At 38.2% G+C, this 27,878-nt stretch overlaps 1 protein-coding gene across 1 annotated transcript; it reads left to right on the top strand.

The window, feature by feature from the left end:
* Window positions 1–21: 21 nt before the first annotated feature.
* On the top strand, window positions 22–27,464 carry TRIM23 (tripartite motif containing 23). Its single transcript, XM_082074354.1, has 11 exons — window positions 22–199; window positions 1,056–1,218; window positions 11,444–11,565; window positions 12,447–12,725; window positions 13,304–13,486; window positions 14,005–14,220; window positions 15,290–15,424; window positions 19,887–20,016; window positions 20,134–20,244; window positions 22,543–22,667; window positions 23,003–27,464. Exons 1-11 carry the CDS (start codon window positions 98–100, stop codon window positions 23,180–23,182), a joined length of 1,746 nt encoding a protein of 581 aa, XP_081930480.1. The 5' UTR covers window positions 22–97; the 3' UTR covers window positions 23,183–27,464.
* The last annotated feature ends 414 nt before the right edge of the window (window positions 27,465–27,878 follow it).

The raw sequence follows: 27,878 nt of genomic DNA, 5'->3' as shown, positions 1-27,878 counted from the left end.
TGAGCCAGCGGGCGGGGCCTGCGGGGCGGGGGCGGAGGGCGGCTGCCGGCTCCGTGCTTCTTCCTGCCGGTGGCCGCTGTGCTCACCCCTCCCCAAGATGGCGGCCCTGGGTGTAAACAAGGTCGGGGCTGGTGCGGGGCCAGACGGCAGCCGGGGGCCCGGCGGCAACGGCCGCGGCCCGGCTGGTGCCGCAGTGAAGGTGAGATAGGCTGCCCGGCCCTTCGCGCCGTCCTGGCAGAGCAGGCTGTGGTGGCCGGGGCTGCGCCGTCTGTGGCCCGATGGAGGAACGGGGAGCGCGGGGTCTTGGGTACAGGAGGCGTCCGCTGAAGTCGGGCCAGGAGTCCGCTTCGGAGGCCCTTGGCCCTCCTCGTCTGCCTGCAGCCGCGATGCTGTGGATGCCTCGGGGCGGGAGGCCTGCGAGTGAGGGGAGGGGAAGGGCGGCTGCCTCATGGCGAGGGGCTGTCTTGGGAAAAACGGAACGAATGGGCTCCCAGAGGCTGCTGGCTTATGGATTGTCGTTTGGATTTTTTTTTTTTCGCCTAAACGGCAATAAATGTTGCTTTTATTAGCGGTTTAAGATGTTCCGGTCCCCCCAACTGATTGTTCCTGCTACCTCGATGATCTGTTCGTAGCTTTGTAAATTGCTAACTTGTTATGACTGACCTTTTTGTGTGCATCGGCTATGAATGGAAACTTTCTCCACCGGCTACCAGTCTGCTTTGGCAAGGTCTTGCCCCTTGTTTCTTTTCCCTGCAAGGACGTTTCTGCTTACTTAGTTGTGCTGCTTGACCCGTGGGCTTTTCCTATAAAAGTGCATAAATGTAGTGGGCAAGAACCAGCGGTGATCAAGGGGGACGCTGAAGAATTAAAATGTTTTGTTGATGTCTCTTTAAATGTCCTTATGGTCATTATTTGTGTGTACAAAGCAAAATTAGTGACTCAGCCTATCTGCTATGATTGCAGGACCTTCTGTAAAATAAACTGTATGACTTACTATATGAAGTTTTGCTTTTTTATCAGCTCAAAAACAAATATAGTGTCTTTATAAATTATAGGTTCTTGAGTGTGGAGTCTGTGAAGATGTATTTTCTTTGCAAGGTGACAAAGTTCCTCGTCTGCTTTTGTGTGGCCATACTGTCTGCCACGACTGTCTTACCCGGCTTCCCCTTCATGGCAGAGCAGTTCGTTGTCCTTTTGATCGACAAGTTACTGAACTAGGTAAGAAAATGTAAGGCTGAAGTTCTTAAAACCTACTTAGCCAAGGATATTAGAAGATAATTCTAGATATAGGTTCTTAATGCTTCACTTGGTGATAATATTTCTGATTAATGAATGTTCAGTTTTCCTTTTAATTCTAGGAAGCTCATAGCACTGTTCAGCACTAGTGAAATAGGTATCTTAGAAAAAGAAAGTCAGGATCTTGTCTTTATTGTCTTCAACCTGGGCTTGCAAGCTTTATACCTTGGAGTCTCCTTGTACACCTATATTTACAAAGGTATTACTCTCTTTTAAATAAGTGTCTAAGGGTTCCTGAAGGGTTATGAGTTTCTTCTTGTCCTAAACACTAAATTAAATATGCAATTAAATAGATAGTTTCTTTGACTAACAGATTGGGGAGTTGGACTAGATGATGTTTTGAGGTCACTTCCAATCCCTAACACTCAGTGATTCTGTGATTTGTCTGGATTTATGATGAAGTGATATAGAGGGAAGTAACAGTGGTAACAAACCTGGTTTGTAAATGTAAAGTAATTCTCTATATGCAATAACTGATAGTGGCAGGCTATCAACAGGAATTCCTCTGATGTAGGAGTGTCTGCAGACAGTATACAAAAGGATAAGATATAGCTTTTATCCAACAGTGATGGTTTATATTAGGCAAAAGATGACACATACTTATAATTCCTTCAGAATAGGAATTGCCTTTTCAATGTAGGATTACAGAGAAGACAAGTTATCAGAAGAATTTGTACTGAGAACTTGTTAATAGCACTGGCTGCTGCCATTTTGAATAGCACAGGGTAAAAAAAGCTGTTGGAAGGAGGAGAATCCTTAGAGGAGATCTGTAATATAGTAATCAACAAAATAAATGTTTAAATATCAGATTCAGTCAAATAAGAATTTACTTTGCAGTAGGAGAATCTTCTAGAGTGTAGACCAAGCTGAGATTAATATTAAGGCACTCTGTGGGATGCTTTCATGGAGATAGGAGCCAGGAAGAGAAATAACAGTCTCATATCAAAGGGGGGTTTGTTTCCGGTGGAGAGGGACATGGTTAGTCTGAGCGTTATGACTGATTGCTGATCTAGGAGATGTGGTTAAAAGAGTCATGAGTTTTACTCTTTATCTATGACTATAGCTGCACAAGATTTTTAAAGTATGCTTTTAAGGAGGAGAATGTTGAAGCATAAGTCCTGCTTTTGTGAAACATTTCTGTCCAAGACCACTTCTTGTATATTGTAAAATAAAAGTAGCATTTTTATTATGATAAGGAACTTGTCAGTTTGAAGATTTTATTGTGCTTCCCACCCCCTGCCCCACTATCCTATCATATTTTTTGTGGGTTTCAGATTTAACAAAAATGAAGCTTCATAAAGACATTTTATTTTTTTCATTTTATGTAATACTGAGGAGCTTCTGGTGAAACACCACGAAATGTTATTAAACTTGTAAGGCTACTACAGAAAGGAAGAAGGAAGAAAAGCTTCAGCTTTTGTGTCTAGGATAACAGACTTGCTTCCTGCTTGGTACTATTAGAAAGAGGAATGATATGTTGTGACCAGCAGTTGCTCAGAAAACTGATACATAGAAAATTTTAGCAAAACAGCTTGAAAGTAAAAATGCTTCTGTGAATAAAAATGTTCTGCCTGGTGATTTGAGCTGGCAGAGGGTTGTAGCCACTTTTCCTCTTACCAGGTCTGTAAGAATTTTCTTAAGAACTATTCTTGCTTCCAGCATGTAAAAATGGGGGTGGGGGTGTGGAGTGTAGCTTGTCATGGCCCCTCTTGGAGGAGTCTGTGCTTTTGTTGTCTTGCTCTAATCACCCAGTAGTTACTACTGTTGGTTAAATCTGCTGTGCTTTTATTTCTGTTGGAGTGGAGCTGTGGGGGAGACATGGAAACTCTGGGCCCAAGTAGCTTCTCATCCTTCCCTCCATTTGAGGGCACGTGAGAAAGCAAGCTCCATTTTCACCCATTCCTGCAATTGCTATTCTGCCATTTAATGAAGCTGTTCAGTATCTGAATCTAGGTTATAGAATCACTGCCAAGAAAAAATACTGTTGAAAGAAAAGCTGTATAATCAGGGCATAAAGCTGCCTGTGTTGAACAAAGTTCTTTAATCAGTAACTGGATTTTACAGTTGTTTTTATTTGGTCATTTAACCTATAGCGTTCAGCAGATAGACTTGCTTGTTTTCCTTTGCTCTTGTTAATAACTCACATAATCCTATATTCATCAAAGTACTCCCTAGGAATCTTGGGAACTTTTTAAAATAAATACTCAGAGATCTATCTATGTATCTATCTATCTATCTATATCTGTTTATTTCTTGTGTTCTGATTGGACACTTGATTTAAACTTACTGGCCTGTCTCTTTTATATATACGTATTTATATGTATGTATGCAACTGTATGAGAAGGTAGGGTTAGAAGTACTTTGTCAATCAGGATTTCTGGGAATATGAAGTCTGCAAGTGAAAATTGACAGCACACCATTTACGTGCTTATCAAAATGTTCTAATAGTTCATAAAATCTTGCTATGAGAGATAGTATTCAGCAATGAACTGGTGAGACTAAAGCCTGCCCAAACCATATTACTTTGCAGAGTAGACTAAACATAGATTTTTGAAGGGTTTTTTTGAGACTTCTTTAATGAAGTTGCCTGTGATTAATCTTCTAATGGGTAATTTTAAATTAGTATATACATGTTGAAGGCACGTGAGCTATCTTTAACTAGGTTAATGTTCTCTAACCAAAAAACAGAAAAGCTTTTTTGTAACAGAAAAGCTTTTTTGATTTTTCAGAATTTTGAAGCCATATATTCTGGAGATTATGTTAACCTGGGAAATATATTTAGGGGAAAATCTATGAAATGGTCTTTGTAGAAGAAGAGACTCCTCTTAAAGCATTCTCCTTAAAGAATCTTGATTTGGGAGAGAAGCTGGATCATTTATTGCAAACTGCTTTCTCTTTTCTTCCTGTGTTAGATTAGTGTTTTGTTTGTTTGTTTTGTGGGTTTGTTTTTGTTTTTTTTTTTTTTTTTTTTAATACGTGGACCAGGGAGCTGTTGGGAAGGATGTGCTTATGTAACAGCTTTGGAGGCTCTGGCTTTTGACTTAGGCTGAGCAGCTCTGCTAAGGAAGTCTTTAACAGTTTATGGCTCAGGTGAACTCTCCCTACCCATCATCACATTACAGGGCTGAAACTATTTTCTGTCATTAGAACTTGTTGAACTGATGTATCTAGGTATTCGTATCCTTCATGGAATCCATCCCATTGGAATTGTTTACATTTATATATTCTATTGCTAGTGTTTGAGTGTTAAGACAAAACTTTAAAACATTGTGTGAGAAAATGTGGCTATAATGTAACATTCTCTCGGAGTTGTTCAGACATTTAGACAAAACTTGCCCTTTTTTTTCCTTGCTTTATTTATAATCCTTTTGCAGACAAGCCTCATACTTTTGAAAATGACATTTGTATTGTTGGCTGGAGTGAGTCTTAATATCTTCACTCTGTCACTATTTCGTTCTTGGCTGACACACTTCCTGCTATTTGTGTCTTATTCTCCTTTTGAGAAGAGACAGTCAGATTGTGTAGTGGTTTTGTAATGGGCACAGACATCCCTTTTAGGCACAAGGATGAGATCACTAGACTCTTTTACATTTGTGAACCAAAGCAGAATTTGAGCTGAAGTCAAAGAGATTAAATAGATCTATTTATATGATTAATCTTTTAATGTTTTTAAATATAAAATAAACACTTTATTATATGTGTTGAGAATATGTATGTTGAGTATGTAGTAATTTTGTAGTAGGCTTAGTGTACAAAGAAGCAAAGTGGCTTTTTCTCAAATATGTGAACTTTATGGTAGATACCAGTGAAATGGGACAGACTTTCAGTATGATAACATATGTTTTGTAGGGTGCTTACTGGTTATAAATATTACTTTAGTAGATTAATAGTTGATGTGTAGGCTTTGCCTTTTTTTCCATCTGTGTCCAAGACTGACAGTGCACTGACAATGTATTACATGTTTTAGCAAATCTCAGCATATATTATAAAAAGTTAAAAAACGTAAAAGCAATGTAGCTTTGTTTCTCCTGACAGCTTTAAGTTATGAACTAGAAAATAAATGCAGAATATCTAAAGGGGTATCTTTTCTGATCTTTTCTGTTGATTGCATGTCAATAAATTAGTTCTGCTTTGACGTTTCTGGCTTGGCTTTCTCTTCATGTTAGACATGGAACAGAACTGACCCGATTAAAATCAGATACAAGAATGTAAACTGAGGAGAGCACTTCTTAGGTTTTTTTTTTTTTTATAATAAATAGGTTAAAACCTGTGAAAGAAAATACCTTTTTAAGAAACTCTGTAGTAATGATTGAATAGCTTTTTTCCTCTCAGCCTTTTCCAACATTTGCTTAAATGCTAAGACAATATTTGCTTAAAGGCTAATTTGCTATAATCTGTTTCATAAGTAGATTTCTCCTTTTGGTGTGTGTACATCCACATATACTCTGCTATTAATGGGTATCTGGATTAGTAGCTTATCTGGAGATACGAGGTCCGCATTAGTATCAACAGTCATTATATTGGTGTTTTGTTAATGTGGTATTTTGTATACTGTAGTAACTGAAGGTTATACGTGGCTAGTTTGCTACAGGACAGTGCTATTCTAAACACTGTAGGAGAGAACCTCTAGCCACTTCTCTGTCCTTTGCTTTCCAGTAGTTACTATCTAGAAATCTGCCTAGAGACAATGTCAGCAAATCCAGACTCCATTTACAAACTGGTTTGACATAATTTAGAAGGTCTCTTGCTCTCTGTGTTTCTTCATCTTGTAACAGGGGGTGACTCTTCCATGCTCTGTGTTATGAAAAACACTGTGATCCTGCTAGGAATGCTAGAGCTAAAAAATAACTAAGCGCTGAAGTCAGAATTTATCAAGGCAGATAGCTGTGCTATTGTTAACTGTAATTGTGAAGGACCAGAACATAACATCTGTAAACTCCTTCAAGATCTGTGGCAAAGAAAAGTTAAAATACTTATTTTCTGTCCTCAATTTATTTTATTGAGTGCACTGAGCTTAGACTGGGTTTTGATAATGCTGTCTGTATCAGAGAAGGCTTTAACTGTGGAACTGATAACTGCAGAGAGACTGTCATGCCTTTGCTTTACACCTAACTTCAAAGATACTAACCAGTACCTTGATAGGCCCATTTTCAGAAACAGCAGATTCCCCTAAATGAATGGTCTTTTACTGGTAAGCATCTTCTAAACCACATAGTCAGTTTGTTTTGTACCAGTTGAGGGTGTTGAAGGGGAGAATAGCTTACATATGCTTCTAGCTATAGCTATCGGAAGACAATATTCATCCATTTACCTGTTCTCTGAACTCTGCTTTTTACCCGTGATGTGCATAATTTCCATTTGGAGTTTAGCTACTGAGATTTTTATGTTTGATGATTTAAACTGTGGGGGAAAATGGCTAGGAAAGAATGTTTCATGTAGCAAAACTGGAAGCTGTACAAACTGGTAATGTATACAGTGTGGATATGTTGATTCCTGTTCATATCCCTCTTCAGAGGTGCTATAGCATTGTTGCATTTGCTTTGCCTAGATGTGGCATGTATCTTGCAAAACTAAGTGTTCTGCTTCCCTTAATGGGAAAACAGCTGGCATGTGGGCACTCAAGTCTTCAACTTATTTGTGCCTAGCTGTGTAATGGAGCTCTGCTATTTGAAACAGTACTGCAGGAAAAAATGTTGTCAGATGGTGAAAGCACTTGAATGTATTTCAAGCAAGTTTTGAAGCCTTAAGATTGAAAGCCAGTCTCATGTTTCTTGTTTCATAACTCTGGAAGTAAAAGAGAATGTTGAGGTTTAACCTCAGTGGACAGCTCAGCTGCACACAGCTGCTCACTTACTCCACTGCAGTGGGACACAGGAGAGAACTGGAAGGGCAAAAGCGGGTTGAGGTAAAAACAGTTTAATAGGTTAAGAAAAAGCCATGCATGCAAGTGAAACAATACAAGGGATTCATTCACCACTTCTCATCAGCAGGCAGGTGTTCAGCATCTCCAGGAAAGCCAGGCTTCATTGCCAGTAACTGTTACTTGGTAAAACAAATGCCATCATTTCAAATGGTCTCCCTCCCTTCCTCCTTCACCCTGGCTTTTATTGCTGAGCATGTTATTGGCTACAAAATATCCCTTTGATCAGTTGGGGTCAGCTGTCCCAGCTGTGTCCCCTCCCAACTTCTTGTGCATCCCCAGCCTATGGGGCAGTGTGAGAAACAGAAAAAGGCCTCAATGCTGTGTAAGCGTTGCTCAGCAATAACTAAAATACAGGTATGTTGTCATCACTGTTTTGGTCATACATCCAAAGCATAGCCCCATACCAGCTACTATGAAGAAATTAACTCAGTCCCAGTCAAAACCAATACAGAGAATAATTCTTAACGAGCTAAAGCTGAAGACAGGAAAGCTTGCAGTTCAGTTTTTGGTTGGTATTTTGTTATTTTGCTTTTGTGTACACTTCTTTAAAAACAATATTGTAACATATCTAGCTCATAAAAGTATTGCCTTTTATGCAGTGAATATATTTGAACAATGTTTCTGTAACTCTGCAAAGAGTCTTTCTAGCAGTGTGTACTCTATGTGTTGCAAGTCCAGACTCCTGTGGTAACTGAAGATCCATGTTCTTAAAACCATGAAAAAGCTGATTGTTGTGTGTACCAAGTACACCTGTACTCATGTGAAACGTGACTATTTGAGATAGCTACTTTGTTTTGCTTGTTTTCATAACTGCCTGCTGGTCACAGTAGTTGATATCTGTTTGGAGCAGCACTTTTGCTGTAATGATACACCAAAGTCTGTCGTGTGTTAGATCTCGGTATTGAAGAAGGAAGACCTAGTGTCTGTATAGGATCATTGGGATGGCCTCTGAATTCCAGAAGGATTCAGAGGGCATATGCCTACTGGACTACCACAGGGCAGCATAATTTAGGAGATATGAAACAACACTCAGGAGAAACAGACAGCTGATGTAGCCTGGTCTTTCTCTTTGGGAAAATGAGTGGAATACATTTTCTGTGAGTTCCTGTCCGATGCAGACTTCTGTCAGACACCAGATATGAGGACTGAAAATATCAAGAGTTTTTAGGCATCATGTGGAACCAGCCTTGGGCTCCAGTTGCTGTTCTGCTGGTCTTTGCATCTGGGTTATGAGAGGCAGCCCAGCCTTTTTCCAGATGCGGCATTGTTTTCTAAAATTGTGTTTTCCAGATCATGCGTGAAGCAAAGCATAAACTGAATAAAGCAGTTACTTGAACTTAATCAAGAACTGTAGGTTGTAGGGGTTTTGTTTGTTTTTTATGGTGAATAGCAAAACTTCAGTGAAGGTTTGGCTCATATTTATAGATGGGTATGTTTGCTTGAAGTATGGAACAAATATTTGAATTACAGAAGCAGCATGCATGAACAGTTTTGTCCAGATAGTGGTGTCCTACACTCCAAAAAGTAATTGCAGCAAACTTTTCTTGTCTTACACAGTTCAAAAGTTCCCTCATTAAGACAGATTAGTCAATTTCAGGCCTACAGATTCTGTTTAAATACAGTGTGGCATTTCCAGTGTGGCACCTTCTTTGCTCTGTAAGTGTATGTCTGTCACTACCTTGGGCACTACGGGTAATGTACCTTCTATCATTCTGCTTAATTAAGTTAGGAGATTCTGTACAGTAATGTAAACATCTGACAAAGAAATAAAGGCAATGCTATGTGATGAAACTAATGTCCACATCTTGCCTTCCTTTCAGTGCAGTAAAGAAGTGCTCTGTTAGTATTCAGCAGTAATGTTGGATATAATTAAGTAATTTCTTGGGCTTGTTTTTCTTCTCAGATATGTTATTTCAAGAGCTGGTAAAAATAATGTTACAAGATTGTAGGCGTTCATGGCGTTAACTCAGTGGTATCTGTTAGGAAAACAGGATGTTTGGAGGTTTACTGAGGATTGATTTATGTATCTATATTCTACCAATTTTGGTGAACTCGTAATAAAATCCCTGTGACAACAACGGAAGAGCTCATCATAGCATTGGGGGTGGAGGAAAAGGTCATGCATTTCTTTACTTGTCCTTTCCAAGTTAGGAATTGTTAGCAACTGGCATGTATTGATACTATGTATGAACAGCCTTGTTAGTGTCAATTAGGAATTAAACTGATTCTAAACTGTGCAGTAATAAGGATTTAGTTTGGGCAGTAAACAACTTCAGAAGTGGTCAGCCTCTGATTTCAAAGAAGGAAAAAAAAACCCCAAACCTACTCATAGAAGTGATACTTATTTTGGAAATTCATCTTGAATTCAACATTAGGCTCCATTTAAAAATAGATCTCTGTTACCAGATCATCCGTCTGTAATTTCTGATTTCCAAAAGTATGTAGTTGTGATTCAGCGATGGTAGTCAGCCTATTGCAGTGTCGAGGGTTTAGATTGCGGAGTGACAACAAAAACCCTGGCAGATGTATTGTTAACCTCCTCTCCCCCCCCCAATTTCCCCCTTTTGCCCCTCCCTCTCCCCCCTTCCCACTAAGGACAGACGATCGGGAGGGAAAGAAGGATAGAGAGAAGAGAGTTGGAAAAATTAAAAATGTTTTACTAATGCTACTAGTAAGAATAGAGAAAATAATACAAAATATACAAAACCAATCTTGAAAGTCTCAGCAACTGCAGAGCCGGCACCCAAAGTCCTGGATTGGACTCTGCAGCCAACCGGAGCTGGATTCAGTCTCTCACTAGGCCTCAGTTTGAAGGGACGACTAGCAAGGTCCTCTCCTAATGTCGGCCATAAGCAGAAGGGAAAAGGAAAAATGGACGAGATCCTCGTGATCTCCCACTTTTATATAAAGTATTCACGTGAATGGAATGTTATACACAGTTGGTCAGTTTCTTGGTCACTTGTTTCTTGTTGCCCCTCTTGCATGATGTCCATTCGTGCTTATCAATAAGTTTGCATTCCATTGCTAGGTTTACCAAAACATGTGTCTGGTTCTCCAGGAAAATGCAGCTAATATGAAGGCTTTAGCTGACAGCCAAATTCACTAAAAGAGAAACTTGTTTTTAACAAAACCAGGACATGCAGTTAATGAAACAGAACTTTCTAGATGTTTTATACTGAGGAAAACCTCAGATTCTGTGCACGCAGTCCTTGAAAATGGCAAACATTTCATTTGAGGAATGTCTGACAGCATTCTACTAAAATATGTTTGTTTTTTTTTTTCTTTTATATATCTTCAGAGGTCCCTTCCAACCTCAGCCTTCTGTGATTCTGTAATACTAAAAAGTGATGATCCAGTACTCAGAGGTGATGCTTCATCTCTTGAGGCACCTTCACCTTGCAACGGAGAAAATGTCTTTATGTTTATGGCAATGATGCTGGTAAAAGTCAAGTGATGATACTTCAATGAAAAAGCAATCATTAGGGTTCTCATATGCTACATGGCCTATGCAGGTAGCATTTAGCAACAGTCATTGGGAATCAGTTCTGGTTTTGTTTCTCACATTGCTGCATGTTAACCTCTATAAAATTAGGATATTGCAAGAATAGACGACTTCAGCTTTGCTCTGGGGAGTATGAGATATATTCTTTTTTGCTATATCAAATAGCCTTGTATGTGGGTCTTTCTTTCTGAGTATTGTTTTAACTCTTATTCCAGTTTTTACTGGACCATGATCTGCAGTAGGTGTTGCATCTTTTGATTCAGGGGAATATGAGGTTTGTCAGTATGAATGTTTCACAGCTTCTGTTAGTACAGTAGAAATGTTCACTGTATGTAGTTATGCAAAATATTAGTTTTTATGATACACATTAGAGTTTGTGTGTTCCTTGTAGTCTTTAGTTATTGCTATTGCAGATTATTTTACAGCTGTTTTCACCAAGATTTTTGTAAATTTTTAATAATACTGGCATCAGTTAAGTAGGGAAAATCTGCATAAATATTAAATAGTTCCATAATGGAAGGAAGGAAGGAAGGAAGGAAGGAAGAAGATGTAAAGATAGTGTGAGATTACATAGAAAAAGTGGTAGTTGTATCTTACTCTAGTTAGTATCTCTGTAGTTTTAATATTTGTCAGAATCTCCACTATTATTTGTGAAACTTCTCATGATGGAATTTGCTTTTTCTTCCTCTTATCCCCTTCATTTAATTCTTCCTCAAATACAGGAGATTCTGGTGTCTGGGGCTTGAAAAAGAATTTTGCTTTGTTGGAGCTCCTGGAACGGTTGCAGAATGGACCTGCTGGGCAGTGTGGGGTGGCAGAGGAAGCCATTGGTCTATCTGGAGAGGTACTGAATTTATAAAAAAAAAAAAGTTTGTTACATTTATTTAAAATTATCTCCAGATAGAAAAAAAAGTGAAAGTAATTTATTTGCCAAATGTAATTTCACTAATAATGCTGTTGTTTCCTTTCAGTATATAATATTAAGGCTTCAAATAATTCCTTCATAATTAAATGCTAATATGTACCTACTAAAGCAGAAAATAAAAAGGTATTGCCAAGCATGCATACTCTTTCTCCCTTTTTTAGGCTTTAAAAGATTTCTTTATAAAAGGTTACTCATTTAGATATTTCACTTACAGTGATTTAAGGACAGTTTTCTAAAACTTAGAAACTCTTCCTAAAGACTTCAACTCTTCTCCCAGAGTAATTGCTTTTTATAGTCATCTGATATCACTACATCATGTGATAGTACTTCATTACCAAAACTATCTGCTTTAATCATTTCAGTATTAACTGGTACACAAAAAGCATCATGCGGTGCCATTCTAGGAGTAGATAAGTGTTCTAATTGCCTATTTGTCTATTGGTGTTTTGTCTGTCTGTAACTTTGTAATTCTTTGTTCTCCGATAGCTGCCTTGGAGGAAATCACTGGAGCTTGAACTATTTTAGCCTCTAAACCTCTACAACTTCTACTGAAGTTTGGATTTATAAAATCGCTGAACATCTCTAGAATAATTTATTGGAATTGACTGTAAATGAAACAGGAATTTATTTTTAAAAAATTTACTGAGACCTTAAAATCAAGTTTTCAAAGTAGTCCAAATTTTTACTAGCATGTAACCTTCTAAGGGAAAGAATACCTTCTAAGGCAGGCATTCTGATTTTCCTCAGTTGTTGGGATTAAATGTTAACCTCAGTTTTATCGTTTTCATTGTTGTTGTTAGAGTATCATTCGTTGTGATGAAGACGAAGCCCATGTTGCATCTGTATATTGCACTGTTTGTGCCACTCACCTGTGCGCAGACTGTTCCCAGCTGACTCATTCTACAAAGACGCTAGCGAAACACAGGCGCGTACCTCTTGCTGATAAGCCTCACGAGAAGACCATGTGCTCCCAACACCAAGTACATGCTATTGAGTTTGTTTGTTTAGAAGAAGGCTGTCAGGCGAGTCCGCTTATGTGTTGTGTCTGCAAAGAATACGGGAAGCATCAAGGTCATAAGGTACTGCCAAAAATCTGTTTCTAGTTATGCCATGGGGTGGCTTGCATAATGATTTATCTAATTAAAGTATGAAATATTATCAAGAAAGGAGGGTAGATTCTTGATATATCTTTATATGAGTAACTTTATACTGTTCTTTCATTAACCCATTCCATCCCATCTTTCATTATCTGCCATTACAAGAGAAAAAACATTATTTCTAAGACCACAGTAAGTTATTTATATATTAAGATGGACAGTCCCTTTATGTGATGCATTTCTGAACTTCTCACAGCATTGAGTCACCAACCTGGTGCAGTCCAACCACCCATCTTTTTAATAGTTGATAATAGTAAACAGACAAATTTGTGTTTACTTGTGTAATTGCTAGATGCCTATCTTAGTCTCAGCATAAGCTGTTACTACTGATGGCGTTTTAAATTGCAAGATGGTTTTAAATTTTTACTTGCATTTCCTATATATACCTATGCATTTGCACATATACATAGACACACATATATATTATATATGTAGTAAACCAGAAAAGATTATTAAGGAAGATATTTATGATTAATCTTTATGTTGCTTTTAATTCATAGCATTCTGTCTTGGAACCAGTAGCAAACCAGATTCGTGCATCCATTTTAGACATGGCTCACTGTATAAGAACTTTCACAGAAGAAATATCAGATTATTCCAGAAAATTAGTTGGAATTGTTCAGCATATAGAAGGAGGAGAACAAATAGTTGAAGATGGAGTTGGAATGGCCCATACTGAACACGTATGCTTGCTTTTTTTTTTGCCAATAACCAAGATAAGGAATTTCTTTGAAAAGTATACATAGGTTTTATAAGACAAGGCCTTAACTTCTTATCTCTACCAAATCAATATTGAGGCTTAAGACATCAGATAAAAGGGAACTTGTAGTCTGTTACACTGGTTTTAGGCTACTCAAAAATAAGAAGGGAGTAGGGAAAGTTGTATAACTGCTAGTACAGCACTGAAGTACTGTAACAGATTGCATCTGTTCTCAGGTGTTGTGGTACTGTTGAGGCTTTTTTCCCTGGTCATTTTTAGTAAGGTGTGTATACATACGGGTAAGGTGCTTGATTATTGGAGTAATTTCTTGGAGGATGTTATTCTCAGGGTTGATAAGACTTACTGTATAATGAGGGCTTGAACTGTGATGTAGCCAAGCAGATGTGAACATAAGTTAGAAACTGGAATAAAATGAAAAATATTCTTCTGGAATTAACTGGTGTCTTTAATCCTCTGGATCTCCCAACTGCAACATTGTAGGTACCAGGGACTGCAGAGAATGCTCGCTCATGTGTCCGAGCCTACTTTTCAGATCTTCATGAAACCCTTTGTCGTCAGGAGGAGATGGCTCTCAGTGTTGTTGATGCTCACGTGAGAGAGAAGTTGATTTGGCTTAGGCAACAGCAAGAAGACATGACAATCCTCTTGTCACAGGTTTCAACAGCTTGCCTTCATTGTGAGAAGACTTTACAACAGGTAGGTTGGCAAGTGAGCTGTTACATATGACAGAATATGTGGAACTGCAAATTAAGTTTAGGTTACAAAGGAAAAAGTTAGGTGGTACTCTTCATTTATATTTCCTTTACAATGTTAAAACAATAATGATGTAACATGAGATTGAAGTATTAATTACAAGGACATATTAGATAAGGGTAATCAGTATGAAAGCATCAAGTGTTCCAGTTGCTGGAAATCCTGTGGCATGATTCTCTTGTCTGGAATAGTTTCTGGTTATTTGTGAGGTTAGTGGGAAGGAGAGATGAAAATGAAGCAAAAAAAAAAAGACAAGATGTGTGGGAAGGATTTTACAGTTGCAGTTACCAGTATAAATGTTTGAAGATAGTTGTCAAATGAGGCTGATAGGAAAAAGAATATTTTAGGACTGAATAACTTTCTGCAGCACTTGCAATATGGTGAACTCAATATATTAGATATGTGAAGAAACCGGCTATATTAAATTATCTGGTTAGTCTGTTACTCATTTAATTTAGTGGCAGCAACAAGTAAATAGTGTATGTAGTGAGCAGTAAATTGTGTGAGAAATCGCCTCAATAATAGGTTATTTCTACCTTTTTTTTTTTTAGAGTGTCTGATTGCTTAGTCAGATGTACTTTTAGCTATGCAAATGTTTCCATCCTTAATGCGTGTATATTAATCTGTGTTAAGTGTGTTGCTTGTATGCTGCAAAGCAGCAGCTCTACTTCAGCTGCTGGAATGATATATGTATGATATAAATAGTCTTGATATATAACATAACTGTTTCATATAATTTATATTCGTATTCCTACAGGATTAAGAGGGATCAAAAAAAATGTTTTTTAAAACTGCAGGACTACTTAGTATCTATTAGTATCAAGGAAGAATGACAAGGCCTTCCCATTTGTATTGCAATTTTAAATAAATCTATTTTGTAAATGTGAGTTTCTTTAACTAGAGCATTTCTGTTTAAAATGCTTTCTTTCCAGCCATCATATTTACATTCGTTTAGTTATTTTAAGTAATTTACTAAAGGTAAGGCATATTTTTGTTTTCTTTGTCTATTTAGGATGACTGCAGAGTAGTGTTGGCCAAACAGGAAATTACAAGATTGTTAGAGACATTACAGAAACAGCAGCAGCAGTTTACAGAACTTGCGGATCACATACAGCTGGATGCTAGCATACCTGTCACTTTTACAAAGGTATTCTTAATCTCGTTAAAATATAGCTAACTACTTTGACATCCCAACTATAATTTTAAAGAAAGCAGGAATAATGTATATTCATTATGATGCTGTATTTTTTGCAGCAAATTTAGGCAGTCCAGTATCAGTTAGAGAGCCAGAGTGTCTTATCATATGATGATGTCATCAAGTATTTGAGCAACAAAACCACTGCTGTTATAATTAGTGTGAGAAACATTTGTTTGACTGCATCCGTAGCTTTGCTGGAACCTTAGCTGCTTTCTTTTAAATATGTAAGATAGTATTTGTGAGCTCTAGAAACACCTTTCTTTGAAAACATCCCTGATTTGTTTTGCATTCAACTCAGAACAGGAATCTATCTCTTGTTTTTCCATGTCTTTTTGGCTTTTTCATGAGGACAGCATAACTTCTGCAGAATTTTTATTATTTTATTTCCTGAAAATTGCACACCTATTTTTAAACGCAATAATGCTACTATAACTTTCAGGTTATAATATTAAAAATAATGTATTTCTTTCAATTAATTAAATTATAATTTGTCTTATAGTTGCTTTGTATTCATTGGTAGTTTAGACACAGTTAATCTTCTAAGTAGGTTTTTTGTTGCTTTAATTTCATTTCAATGGCACCTGTTCTTTGAAAGAGATTAAATTATTTGGAGTTTGATAATGGTGATCCTTTTCACATAGGAGAGTAAATAAGTTTGAAACTCTAAAGAATAGGAGGTACTTTGATATATGGGTTTTTTTGGATCTGAATGGGTGAAAAATAAATAGGATCGTTGCTGAGATGAAACTGACGGGATTTAATTGTTGCTGTTGAAGCTTTTACTATAAGGAAATGGATGCTTCCATGGGGATTCTGTGGCGATCCTTGCTGATGTCAGAAATTTGATTTCTTCCAGATACTTTGTTTTGTAACTTTAATATATTTGAATTTCCATGTAATAACTGCATTGCCAATGCGACATTTTCACCTCTGCCCCTCCTTTCACTATCCAGCAGAGTTCACAGGGTCAGGAAAGCCTTTTCTGCAAGTCCTCATTGTTCCATGAATGAAGCAGCATTTAAATTTCATAGATGATTAATTGGATTCTGTGTATTCAGAGTTTGCTGATCCTGCCATCTGACAGGACTGAGTCAGAGAGGCATTTTGGATGTCTGGTTTTGCCTTTAGGAGCTGTTAATCTGACTTGGAAAAATTCGATTGTGCATTTCTGAGCACTTGGAAAGGGAATGGTTGCAGCCAGCTAGGCTGTAACAGAAGATCTGTAATAGGTCTTGGCTTGGAGGACCCAGAATTCTTCCAGTGTCTCTCTACACCTCAGCTTTCTTCAGAAAGAAATGGGGCTTCTATTGTTTTTCTCCTGTGACAAATTGGTATTTTTGTGAAATCTTCTGAAGCTTAGTTTCTGAATTTCAAAGGAGCCAAAGCAAATGTCATTTTTCACAAAACCCACAGCAGCCCTGAAAAAGTAAGATGAAAATGAGTACTTCGATCTTTCATTTTTTATGTTTTCTCACTTAAATTTGAGGGGTGGGAGAAGTCCTTTTCACTATTGAAAGTGAGTAAGTTTTGTCTACTTTTTTTGTTTCCTTGGTGATGCAAAAACATGGATAGTGCTATGTCCTCCTCCTAAACCATCAAGGGAAATGCCACTTACAAATCTTTGAGAGCAGGATTTGGAGCATTCCAGGACAAGATGCTGAAAATGTTTCAATAAATATGTTACTATAGAATAATTTATTTCCCCAAATGTTGTTAATAGATTGTTTCCAATGGATCCACCTTTTCCTGTGTATTTATGAGGACTTCACCAAAGAAGATTGACATATCTTCATGTACTTAGCTTGTGGCAAGGAAGTGGCTCCTATCCAGGAGTGTAGTCCTTACTTGAAGAGAGAGACTGCTGGTTTTTCCAGGTCAAATGAGAGCAGTGGCTGTGGCATGTTATATACAGGAATAGCAATTGGACATCCTAAATATTTGTGTGTACATACTAGCGAGAAGGAAAATGATTAAGATGGCAGTACCTGAGATAGTAAAGACTGCTTATCTATCAATGTTGAAGCAAGTATGGGGAACTATTAACCCTTACCAGCACCAAGAGTACCAAGAAAGAAGATGGTAATCTGTCAGAGGGAAAGCACTTAACAGAATCTTTAAACCTATATACAGCTTTTGTCACATCAACAAATTTCTTGAGAGAGAGAAAGGGCAAGGACCAAAAAAAAAAAAAAAGACATCACAGTTGCCGCGTGAGTTTTTCTTCTGCACTTTCTGTACTGACATGTAAGAAAACACCAAGTCTTACTTGAACAGAAGTCACAGGTTACCTGTTTTTAAGTAAGCTATCAAGTTATGCACCTGCCAGAAATGCAGACATGAAGGGGCTTTACTGGCCAGATTTTTTAAATAAAATTTTTGATTAAAGGTGCTGATATAGTTGTTGCAGGAAGATTTTTTTTTTCATGAGTCATTTTCTAGCTGTAAGCAATAGTCAGTTATTTCTGACTTGTACTACAGGTGCTATACATTGTTCTGTGAGTAGGAACTTTTCATTGAATCATAGAATCATTTTGGTTGGAAGAGACTCTCAAGATCATAGAGTCCAGCCATAACCTAACTCTGACACTAAACCATGTCCCTAAGAACCTCATCTACGTGTCTTTTAAACCCCTCCAGGTATGGTGACTCCACCATTTCTCTCGGCAGCCTGTCGCAATGCCTGATGACCCTTTTGGGGAAGAAATTTTTCCTAATATCCAATCTAAACCTCCCCTGGTGCACCTGGAGGCTATTTCCTCTTGCCCTATCACTTGCTACTTGGGAGAAGAGACCAACCGCGCTGTGTTCCAGCTCAAGTGGCTGGGTACCTGAAGCACAACTGTTCTGACTATTAAAGACTGAGGCAAGGAAGGCATTTAGCACCTCAGCCTTTCCCTCATCTTCTGTCACTGTTTCCCCCTCCCCTGCTTCCACCAGAGTGTGGAGATTCTCCTGAGCCCTCCTTTTGTTGCTGATTTATTTATAGAAGCAAGTCCATGACCTGCAAGCTGCTAGACACAACGAGAGTATTTAGGGGAGTTATCACTATGTGCTTTCTCTGTTCCTTACTTTTACATGTACCCACGTTTACCTAGTTTCAGACAACATGCTAGATTAGGTGGACCTTTGATCTGACTCTTAATGCTTAAAATCTTGATGTTGCTGACCTTTGCATTGTGCTATTTGCATATTTTAAAATTTTTTTTAGAAAGTAGTTTCTCAAGGTGTTTTTACTCTCTTTGGAGATTGCAATGGCATAAGGTCATTGAATTAATCTGTATTGAGTATTCTGGAAGTATGCTACTTCATCTGTGACAGAGGGTAGAATTGAGTTACATGTCATAATGCCATATATCCAGGTATATAATGGATCCTGTATATATTTCTCTGTGTGTGTGTATAAGTGTATGTCTCTCAAGTCACATGATGTAGAAGTTTATACATCTGATCACAGTGGTGCATGTTGATCTTGTACCAGGAGAGGCTGTGGCATGTTTGCACTCAATAAATGGCATTTCTAATGCAAGAGGAAATAAAAAGCTGTGTAGAGCAGACACAGGGTTTTGTGTACTGGTTGCTCAGCACAGTGCAGTCCAGATTTTTGCAAGGAAACAAATGTATTGCCACATAGTTCTGATGATGGAAAGTCTGGTATTTCATCAGGGTAGCATTTCTAAGTACTTCAAAATATGTTTCAGAGATACATAGTAATCTTTACCTATGTTGTTTATTTTACTATTTATAGTTAGCTGCTTTATATGAGTTGTACCACTTGATCTCATTGTTAGCATCAGCTTGTTCAATACACGTGTTTGCTTGGTCTAAACTACCAATAGGAAAATTATTCTCTTTCCTTGCCTCTAAGCAAGACTTGTGGACTTTTCTTTGTTTTTCTTCACTATTTCAGATTACTGCTTAATGCTAATAATGTTACTGTCATAATGTGGTAAGGGAGTGGCAGTGGCTTTAGGTGAAGAGGCGTAGCTATAGAGTCTCTAGCAAGAAAATAGTTCTGTAGGTGGGTGCATTAATAACGTGCCGAAACACAGTGGAAAGCTACAAAATCAACAGAGTTCTCTGGTCAGAGAATTCTAACTAATTGTGACAAACAACTCATGTGGCTTGAGCCAATAGTGATGAAAGAATTTGAAATGTTATCAGGTAGAGACATACTAACATGAGACTGGCTGTCTTTCAAAAAGGTGTGTGGTAACTCAGGCAAAAGTTACAGGTTCACTACAGAGATTATTGGATATTTTAGTTTAAATTATCGCCTGAGGTAGTTGATAATTGTGCCTTGTGTTTTTGGAGTCCATCCATTTCACTTTACAAATAGTGACAAGGTAACATAAGGATTTTCTATTTTGAATTGCCTAAACCTGCTTTTTTTTGTGTATGCTCTTTCTTCCAGGACAACAGGGTACATATCGGACCAAAAATGGAAATTCGAGTTGTCACTCTAGGCTTAGATGGAGCTGGCAAAACAACTATTTTGTTTAAGTTAAAGCAAGATGAATTCATGCAGCCAATTCCAACAATAGGTTAGTAAGAACAATTTCATTGTAATGATTTTTTTAAATGTTTGACTTAGCGGTACAATGTTGTTATTTTATATTCATATAGAACAAGAGTATAAAACATAATTATTTTCATTCTAGGTTTTAATGTTGAAACAGTAGAATACAAGAATTTGAAGTTTACTATTTGGGATGTAGGAGGAAAGCACAAATTGAGGCCCTTGTGGAAACATTACTATCTCAATACACAAGGTGAGACTAATATAACTTTTAAACTGCATTTGTCTTCTTTTTGGCTTTGAAATGCAACCTAGATTATGAATAGAAAAATTTTATAACTGCAGAAAATTGTTCATCTAATGAAAAATACAGCTGCCAGATTCATGAGCTAAGACATTTTAATACAGTTGGTCATACTGTCCACTTCATGGTAAAGGTACATTCTCCATAAATCCATCAGACAGTTCATGGAGCCAAATAAAATTAGAATCTCCATTGAACTGGTTCTAGCTGACAACAGACAAGGTGCAGCTTTCCAAAGTTTGCATAGTGAGAAGTAGTACTTGCCAGGTATGAAATTTAAATAGCACTTGAAAACAGTCAGCCTTTAGGAGCCTTTATTTGGCCATGTAAAAAAAAATCTACAAAGTTCTGTAACTTCTGACATAGTATTGCGGTGTAATATCTGGTCATAGACTAGATAGACTAGATTTCTACTGATTTTGAAAACTGATGGAAATGGTGCACATCTTCCTGCCATTCCCTTGGGTTCTGTCGTTGGTCACCAGAGAGAAGAGTTTGGTGCCTGCCCCTGCTTCTCCCCTTGTGAGGAAGCTGTTGACTTTGATGAGGTCTCCTCTCAGTCTCCTCCAGGCTGAACAAACCCAGAGACTTTAGCTGCTCTTGTTAAGGTTTCCCCTCCAAACCCTTCACTAACTTCACAGCCCTCTTCTGGACACTCTCCAGCAGCTTTATATCCTTTTTATCCTGCAGTGCCCAGACCTGCACACAGTGCTCCAGGTGAGGCCGCACCAGTGCAGAGCAGAGCGGGACAATCACCTCCCTGCCCGGCTGGCAATGCTGTGCTGGATGCACCCAGGACACAGTTGCACTCTTGCCTGCCAGGACACACTCTTGGCTCGTGGTCAACTTGCCATTGACCAGAGCCCACAGATCCTTCTCCACAGAGCTGCTCTCCAGCCTCTCGTTCCCCAGTCTTTATGTACAGCCAGGGTTGTTGTGTCCCAGGTGCAAAATCTGGCGCTTGCCCTTGTTGAACTTCATGTGGTTGGTGATTGCCCAGTTCTCCACTTTGTCCAGATCCCTCTGCAGGACCTCACTGCCCTCAAGAGTGTCAGCAGCTCCTCCCAGTTTTGGGTCATCGACAAACTAACTTACTATTCCATTGAGCCCTGAGTCTAAGTCATTTATGAAGACACTGAAGGGTGCCGGCCCTGCAGAACCTCACTAGTCACTGATCGTTGCCAGCCCAACATAACTCTGTTTACTAGAACCCTTTGAGCCCGGCCCATCAGCCAATTGCTCACCCACTGCACTGTTTACCCAGCCATGTGCTGGACATTTTGTCCAGGAGGATGCTGTGACAACCAGTAGCAAAAGCTTTACTGAAATACAAAAAGATCGCATTGACGGGCTTCCCTTGGTCAACTAGGGAGTTCAGAATTACCGGAAGTATTTTGGCATGACAAACATAAGTTTGTACTTCACTTTGTGCATTATTTCAGCCTTCATTGTAAACTTTTAATGTTTCAAATTGTTTATCTTTTCAAACTTTTAAAAATTGTATTTTGGGGTTTCTGTTGTCCTCCTAAAACATTCTGTGTAAGGATCGGTAGCCTGGAATCATGTCTGCCTTGAAGAATTTTATGTTGGAGGGAAAGTCTAAGCAGTTAACCTGGTGCATACCTGCAGGAAGTTTTGTTTAGTTTTGGTGGTGGGTTTTTTTTCATTGCAAAAAACATGAGTTTAAATTCTGTCCTCTAGCTCTGCCTCCCTGACTCTCCAGTCTTTCTGGCATCTTGGTTACTCTCTGTCGTGGACACCAAAATCTGCTGCTGCGGTGTCAAGTCCATGGCAATGCTCCTTGGATTGCATAGTCTGTAGCTGAAGGGAGCTGTGTTGATTTGGCTAAACCTGTAAATTTTACAGCCTGTTAAGGGAAACTAGAATAGTTGTGTGGGAGCTGATTGAGTGTAAATGGATAATGGTTAATGAGAGACTCAATCGACACATAGTAAATCTGATTTTAGACCTAAGTATTTAAAATATTACAGCATTTATGTTAGGCTAGACAAAAAGCTTCAGATTTTTTTTCCCTGTTTTAGGATGAATTCTAGATTTTTGTCAGAAGTGTAGAGGTATGTAAGACATTTCTCAGTCCTCCTGGATTTGAAATTGAAGATATGCACTGCTGGAAAACTTCACATAGAATACTGCTAGAAAAAAAAAATAGAATTGTGGAAGTTGAAAGCTAATTTTACAGAGTTTATATTTGAATGTGTGTTAAACATTTTTCTCTTTCTTTCATAGCGGTGGTGTTTGTCATTGATAGCAGTTACAGAGACAGGGTCAGTGAAGCACACAGTGAACTTGCAAAATTGTTAACAGAGAAGGAATTGCGGGATGCCTTGCTCTTAATCTTTGCTAATAAACAGGTACTTGTGATTTTTTTTTTCTTTCTTTCACTCTGTTACTCTTTTCCTCAGTTTGTGTATCAAGTTCCAGCTTTCTGAACCCTCTGCTATGGGTAGAGACTGGTAATGTGTAAAGGATTAAAAAGTAGATGTTTTCCTTATGTTTAATGCGCATAAAATACATGATGCTACAGTTCTTGTTTTGTGGTAAGAAGGAGAGAAGGCGTAACTTCATTTGGCTTTTGTGTTTGGAAAGCTTTATTATGATCTGCAGCTACAGTCTGAGCCATCAGTTGAAAAAGCTTCAGACATAACACAGAAGAGTAATTGAGTCTTTGTATCTGATTCTGTTGCAGGATGTTGCAGGTGCACTTTCAGTGGAAGAAATCACAGATCTGCTGAGTCTCCACAAGCTCTGCTGTGGCCGTAGCTGGTTTATTCAGGGTTGTGATGCCCGAAGTGGTACAGGACTTTTTGAAGGACTGGACTGGCTTTCAAGGCAGTTAGTAGCTGCTGGTGTCCTGGATGTGGCTTAATTTTACAGCAGCTGCAATTTAAGGTTGTAGTTTACTGTTTTGTGTTGTTTGCACGATTTAGGATGTTGTAGCCAGGTCTGCTGTCTGAAGAGGCGACTTTACTTAAATTGGTGGTTACAGGAAAATATAAGCCTTTATCCTAGATTGGATAATTGGTTTAGTAAACTTGTGGAGTTATAGTGGTTTTGAAATTTTATACGTTTACAAGTAATGGAATGGGCTAGTTACAAGGGTGCCTTGAAATTCTTTTTGGTGAAATTAGGTTGTTCCCATTTAAAATTATTTCCTGATAAGATATGCATTAATATAACTACTATAACAAAGTTACAGTAGTTAATTGGCGTCAGAAAAATTTTGTGTGGTTTAGAAATATTTTCCCAGGAAGCTATTCCAAAATCCATCTCAAGTTGTTAGGACAGCTGTCTCTCTCTATTAGTCAGAAATAAATGGTGCTACTCTTTAATATCTAAAGAATTGATCTAAAGGTGGCATTGAAAATTACATGCAAATACACCACAGAAAGAGAATGTTTCCCTCCATTATTTATTAGCTTCCCTGTTTGTTAACAGAAGGCAGCATAACTGGGCAAAGAAAACTTCAGAATGGGAAACAGTGTTACAGGGCTAGGGGGCTGTGGCATTATTTAGCTAGTTGTTTTCTGGTTGTGGGGATAGAAGTTAGTTTTTTGTTGTTGTTTTTGTTAATTGTAGCACATGCTAAATTATTTATGGACAGACTATAGTGATATTGAGATGAAACTGTTTTGTGCATGCCTGAGGACATTATCGGCCTTTAGAGATTAAGCTTACTCCTCAAGAAGTCAAATAAAGAAAAAAAACTTCTTAAAGAAGTAGTGTGGTGTAATGTCAATCCAGCTGTATACTCTTATGTAGAAGTCGTGCTTCCAGATTAAGGTAGTGGCCTTAAAGTACTAAATAACACAATGTAAGAGCAGTGTACACTAACTATAACTCTTACTTAGAAGAGCAAATGGTAAAATGTGGTATAAACCTTCCATAATTAGATTTTCAAATCTTAGATGTTCCTGCTCTGGCAGGGGGATTGGACTAGATAATCTTTTGAGGTCCCTTCCAGGCGCTAACATTCTGTGATTCTACATGGAACTGTCAACAAAGCCTCCATTTTTGAAGATTACTTGTGCACAAACCTCTAAAATATAGGTGTAGCGCTATTCAAAGACAGTTATGACTTAGTGATATCTCTTTTTCTGCTGCACATGCAACTCAGATAACGATTTTACCTGTCTGGAATGCGCATCACAATCTTCTGACCCCCTCTTTAAGTGCACAGCCATTGCCTGTTGAAGAAGCTGTGCCATGGACCTCTTCATGTTGGTAGAGGAGCTCTGAGGAGCATAGCCAGTAGATAAAAACTGCATATCATCACCTTTCTTACTGGAGCAGAGGTGAATAGGGAGGACCAGACAGTGGAAGTGAGCAGTGTGATTTCACAGATGGGGAGATATTTGTGTCATGCTGAAAAGTGTGTTTACCTGTGTGAGCTCTGAACCTCACATGGCAAAGAAAATGCATCCCATTATCTGTGGCTATGGCTTTTATTGTAATGTTATCAATTTTATTATGTTTTCCCACTACATACCTTAGGTAAAGCCAAGAATGTATAAACAAACAATTTAGTACGTTTGCACCTTTCTTCAAGAAGAAGCAGTTAACTATTTCTCTTAATGACACTTATTTGTAGTTTTCTGTTGTTACTTACATTTTGTGCAAATGTTGTTAAATGCAGTTTCAGTTTTGGCCAATCTGTTGAATAGTAGCAGAAAGAACACTAAGTTTTAGAAGTAGTTAAATGTTTGTGAAATGGGATTCTATGCCAACAAAGGGTGTTTACTCTTTCTTCAGACAACCTGATAAATTTGGAAATAGTTTACAGCAGAATGAAAGGTGTGTTCTTGCACCTACTGAACTAAAAATGGTTCATCCTTCCCGGTCTGTAACTTCTAGCACAACAGAGAGCTGGCTGCTGTGACTTGAGCATCTGCTTAGCCTGTACTGCAGAGCAGTCCCAGACCACAGCTCTGTTTAAGATGAACAAATTCTGCTAAGTACAGTGGATACCTTTTCCTGGAATATTTCTACCAGAGAAGACATGCATTCTTGGAAAAAAAATCCTGGTTCTGTAATTTTATTTTAGCTGGCTTATGCTTCAGTTTTATGTGCCTCTCAGTGTAGTTCTACTTTAAGATGTTCAGGGTGACCAGTTTTGACTTTTTGTATTAGGTTGGTGCAAAAGTAATAGTGATATTGGGCTGTGGATTTTAAATCATTTTAGCTAGGCTTAAACACATCTTTATTAATCAAAATAGGAACCATTACAATCAACACATTTTTGCCCACGAGAAATAAGTTTTTTTTATTCCTGTAGCATAAAAATCTGTGCTTTTAGATTCAACACACTCTTGGAAAGCATTTTCTGCATCCTGCTGGGTGTGGAACCATTTTCTCTGCAAAAAGTGGTTGAGAGGCTTGAAGAAGTGGTATTCGGTTGGCAAGAGGTCAGGGGAATATGGCACACGAGGCAAAACTTTGTAGCCCAATTTGTTCAGCTTTGGAAGCCTTGGTTGCGTGACATGCTGTCGGGTGTTGTCGTGGAGAAGAACTGGGCCCTTCCTGCTGACCAATGCTGCCTGCAGGCATTGCAGTTTTCACTGCAACTCATCGATTTGCTGAGCATCCTTCTCAGATGGAATGGTTTTGCTGAGATTCTGGAAGCTGTAGTGGATCAGACTGGCAGCAGACCACCAAACAGTGACTGTGACCTTTTTTTTGGTGCAAGTTTGGCTTTGGGAAGTGCTTCGGAGGTTCTTCTCAGTCCAGCCACTGAGCTGGTCACTGCCGGCTGTCATATAAAATGCACTTTTTGTCACACATCGCAATCTGGTAGAGACACGGTTTGTTGTTGCTGTGTAGAGTAAGAGAACATGACACTTCAAAAGGGTGATTTTTTTGGTCAGTTCATGAGGCAGCCACTTACTGAGCTTTTTCACCTTTCCAATTTGCTTCAAATGTGCCGCGACCATAGAATGGTCGATGTTGAGTTCTTTGGCAACTTCTCATGCAGCTGTAAGAGGATCAGCTGCGATGATCGCCCTCAGTTGGTCATTGTCAACATCCAATGGCCACCACTATGCTCCTCATCTGCAAGGCTCTCATCTCCATTGTGAAGCCTCTTGACCCACCGCTGCACTTCTCCGTTCATTAGCAGTTCTTGCGACAAATACGTTGTTGATGTTGTGAGTTGTCTCTGCTGCTTTACAGCCCATTTTCAACTCAAATAAGAAAATTGCTTGAATTTGCTTTTTGTCTAATATCATTTCCATAGTTTAAAATAAATATGAAATAAACAGCAAGTAGTAAGTAGTTAACAAAAAAAAAAAGGCAAGAAAAGCACATTATGTATAACCACCACATTTATATGAGAATGTATTCAAACATTAAATGGCAAATTTCAACAATACGAAAACTGCTATTGCTTTTGTACCAACCTCATTGCATTTGAGCACAGAGGAAAAATTCTCACTTGTGCATTATTTTTTACTACAAAGGGTTGCATGTAACACATGGAATGCTACCACAAAAGTGTTTTTAAATGGAATTTATTTTAAATGACTTGAAGTAACTGTGACTGTGTTGCATTTGTCTGTGAACTCTTCAGTGTAAACAGATACACTAAGAGGTTTATTTGTATTATAAATTAATACTACATATAAACTGCTTTAGTTGTAAATCTAAGCTTGTTTCACCAGTTTTACTGAACTTTATTTTTTAGTGTACTAACTTACGCTATATGTAATTGGAATATTTCCTCAACTAGGAACTCATTCAAGCATTACTAACTATGGGGATTATTTGAAAAGCCTGAATAACTTTTCATAGGATTTTGACTTAATTGTGAAATTGAGTAAATACAACATCCTGTGACTGTGTTGTGGCTTTCTATAAAGAATTTCAGCTCAGTATGTCTAGACTAACTGAAAAATCATGTTTTATGACTTTATATGGTGTTACTGTATGCTACCTTCAAATTTATTGTGGAATATGTGGTACATGAGGATTGTATTCTGAAACAGTTTTATTCTGAACTGTTGGATTAGGTGTGGATGTTATGAAAAGATTTCTTGAAAGAAAGTGCTCTTTTAGTGGAAACAATTCATGAGCTGCTGCAATTTGACTTGCCCAGAAAATGAATTCTTTTCAATAAAAGTATCTAAAACTTTGAAAATTAATTTTAATAAACTTGCCTTTTTTGTTAAGTTTATCTCAGAGTAGAGGTGTGCCTCATTTAACTTGCTGCAGAATTTTTCTTACAGATCCCTGAAGGTAACCCTTTATCTCACTGAAGCTTCTTAAGGGTAGCAGCTTTTAAGGAACTGAATTTGATTAGTGTGCATTGCATCTCATTTCCTGGATGAAGTTACCAGAACTGTGATCTCCTGAGTCTTTTATGAGTGCAGTAGTTACATGAGCATAAATGTTAATGTATTTAGACTAGACTTAGCCATTCAACATAGTAACAGAACCGTATCTAGCCCCAGGTTCACAACAGCTTGAGGAGCCACATGTGTGAGCTTTCATTGCAGACTGCATCAGAAACACCTGATGTGAATGGCATCATTTATTTTAAGCTAAGTATTTCAGCAGGAAGGTAGTAATGT

This window comes from Streptopelia decaocto (genome assembly GCF_964273445.1).
Source record: "Streptopelia decaocto genome assembly, chromosome: Z".
Taxonomy (NCBI): Eukaryota; Metazoa; Chordata; class Aves; order Columbiformes; family Columbidae; genus Streptopelia; species Streptopelia decaocto.
Note: the sequence above shows the minus strand (reverse complement) of the source record. Positions and strands in the feature narration are given on the sequence as shown.

Coding starts and splice junctions, on each gene's coding strand:
- TRIM23 (XM_082074354.1), top strand. CDS start 98: ATGGCGGCCCTGGGTGTAAACAAGGTCGGGGCTGGTGCGGGGCCAGAC. Junction 1,219..11,443: donor TCGACAAGTTACTGAACTAG/GTAAGAAAATGT, acceptor CCTCAAATACAG/GAGATTCTGGTGTCTGGGGC. Junction 20,245..22,542: donor TTACTATCTCAATACACAAG/GTGAGACTAATA, acceptor TTTCTTTCATAG/CGGTGGTGTTTGTCATTGAT.